The sequence below is a fragment of the Vombatus ursinus genome, unplaced genomic scaffold (genome assembly GCF_900497805.2).
Source record: "Vombatus ursinus unplaced genomic scaffold, bare-nosed wombat genome assembly UNPS02009994.1, whole genome shotgun sequence".
Lineage (NCBI taxonomy): Eukaryota > Metazoa > Chordata > Mammalia > Diprotodontia > Vombatidae > Vombatus > Vombatus ursinus.
Window position 1 is genome coordinate 4,813,960 of NW_020949772.1, and position 1,303 is coordinate 4,815,262.

The window sequence follows — 1,303 nt, forward strand, 5'->3', positions numbered from 1 at the left end:
TGTGTGTGTGTGTGTGTGTGTGTGTGTGTGTGTGTGTGTGTGTGTTTTTGTGTATGTGTGTGTGCTTTGCCTGATGGGAATCTCGCTCCTGTGAGCTGGCTCTAAGTGGGGTGGCACAGCCTTACAGAGAAAGCAGATGACCTTTTGTTGGACGTAGGATGGGAGAATTGGGCCTGGAAGGAAGCTTAGAGGTCATTGAGACAGGGAGTGACTGCCCAGTAAGTGACAGAGCCAGGATTAGAACCCGGGGCCTCTGACCCCAACGTCTCTGCCTGCCAGCAGCCTCCGAAGCCCCTTCCAGTGCCAGGGCCCTGTTCTGTCTCACCCTGGGCTTCCTTGCTCTGTTCCTTGCTCTGCATGTTCCATGCTCTGCACTTTCCTCGGGGGCCAGGGGCCAGGGAGGGGGCTTGTCCGTTGTTCACCTCCCCCCTCACCTCTGGGGACAGGAGCAGGTGCTGCTGGCTTCTCTTCTGACCCCTCGGGAGAAGGGTGGCAGCTGCCAGCTCTTCATCTAGCCCAGGGAAGCCTCGGTGTGCTCATCAGTGAAAGTAGGGACAGTCACAATGTAGCCGCAAGGCCTGGGTTCTGGTCTTGGCTTGGCCGCTGTCTCACTGTGTCCCGACTGTCCTTAGAGGGTCATGCCTCACCTTTCTCTAGAGCTGGCATCATCAAGGCCAGCCTGTCCATTTTATGGATGGCAGGGTCTGCAGTGGGATTTGAACCTCCTAGACCATCAGCGGTGCTGCCTGTGTTCCAGGCCCTTGGGCCTCTCTTGGCTGTCCCCTTCATGCTGGCTTTTCTGTCTCCCCTGGTCCTCATGTGTCTTGCTGTGACAGCCTGGCCCAGTTGCTGCCATTATCGATGAAACTCTGGGGTTATACAATCAATCAGAGCCGCGTCTTCCACCCCTGGGCTCCCTCTCCTGCTGGCCCGTGTCTAAGCCTTGCGTGGGAGTGATGGATGGAGAGGTGGAGGTGTGCAAGCAGGAGAGTGGCTGGTCTGGTGAGGGCTGGGGAGCACACTTAGTAGAGCTGGTCTGGTGAGGGCTGGGGAGCAGACTTAGTAGGGCTGGTCTGGTGAGGGCTGGGGAGCACACTTAGGGCTGGTCTGATGAGGGCTGGGGAGCACACTTAGGGCTGATCTGGTGAGGGCTGGGGAACAGACTTAGTAGGGCTGGTCTGGTGAGGGCTGGGGAGCAGACTTAGTAGGGCTGGTCTGATGAGGGCTGGGGAGCAGACTTAGTAGGGCTGGTCTGGTGAGGGCTGGGGAGCACACTTAGGGCTGGTCTGATGAGGGCTGGGGA

At 58.4% G+C, this 1,303-nt stretch overlaps 1 protein-coding gene across 1 annotated transcript in view; it reads left to right on the forward strand.

Moving 5' to 3' along the window:
* The first annotated feature begins 956 nt into the window (after positions 1-956).
* Positions 957-1,303, forward strand: part of NCOR2 (nuclear receptor corepressor 2) — a 255,367-nt gene continuing 255,020 nt past the window's right edge. Inside the window, exon 1 of the mRNA XM_027853513.1 lies at positions 957-1,002. Within this exon, the coding sequence (XP_027709314.1) occupies positions 957-1,002 (46 nt within the window). The remainder of the gene's footprint in view (positions 1,003-1,303) is intronic.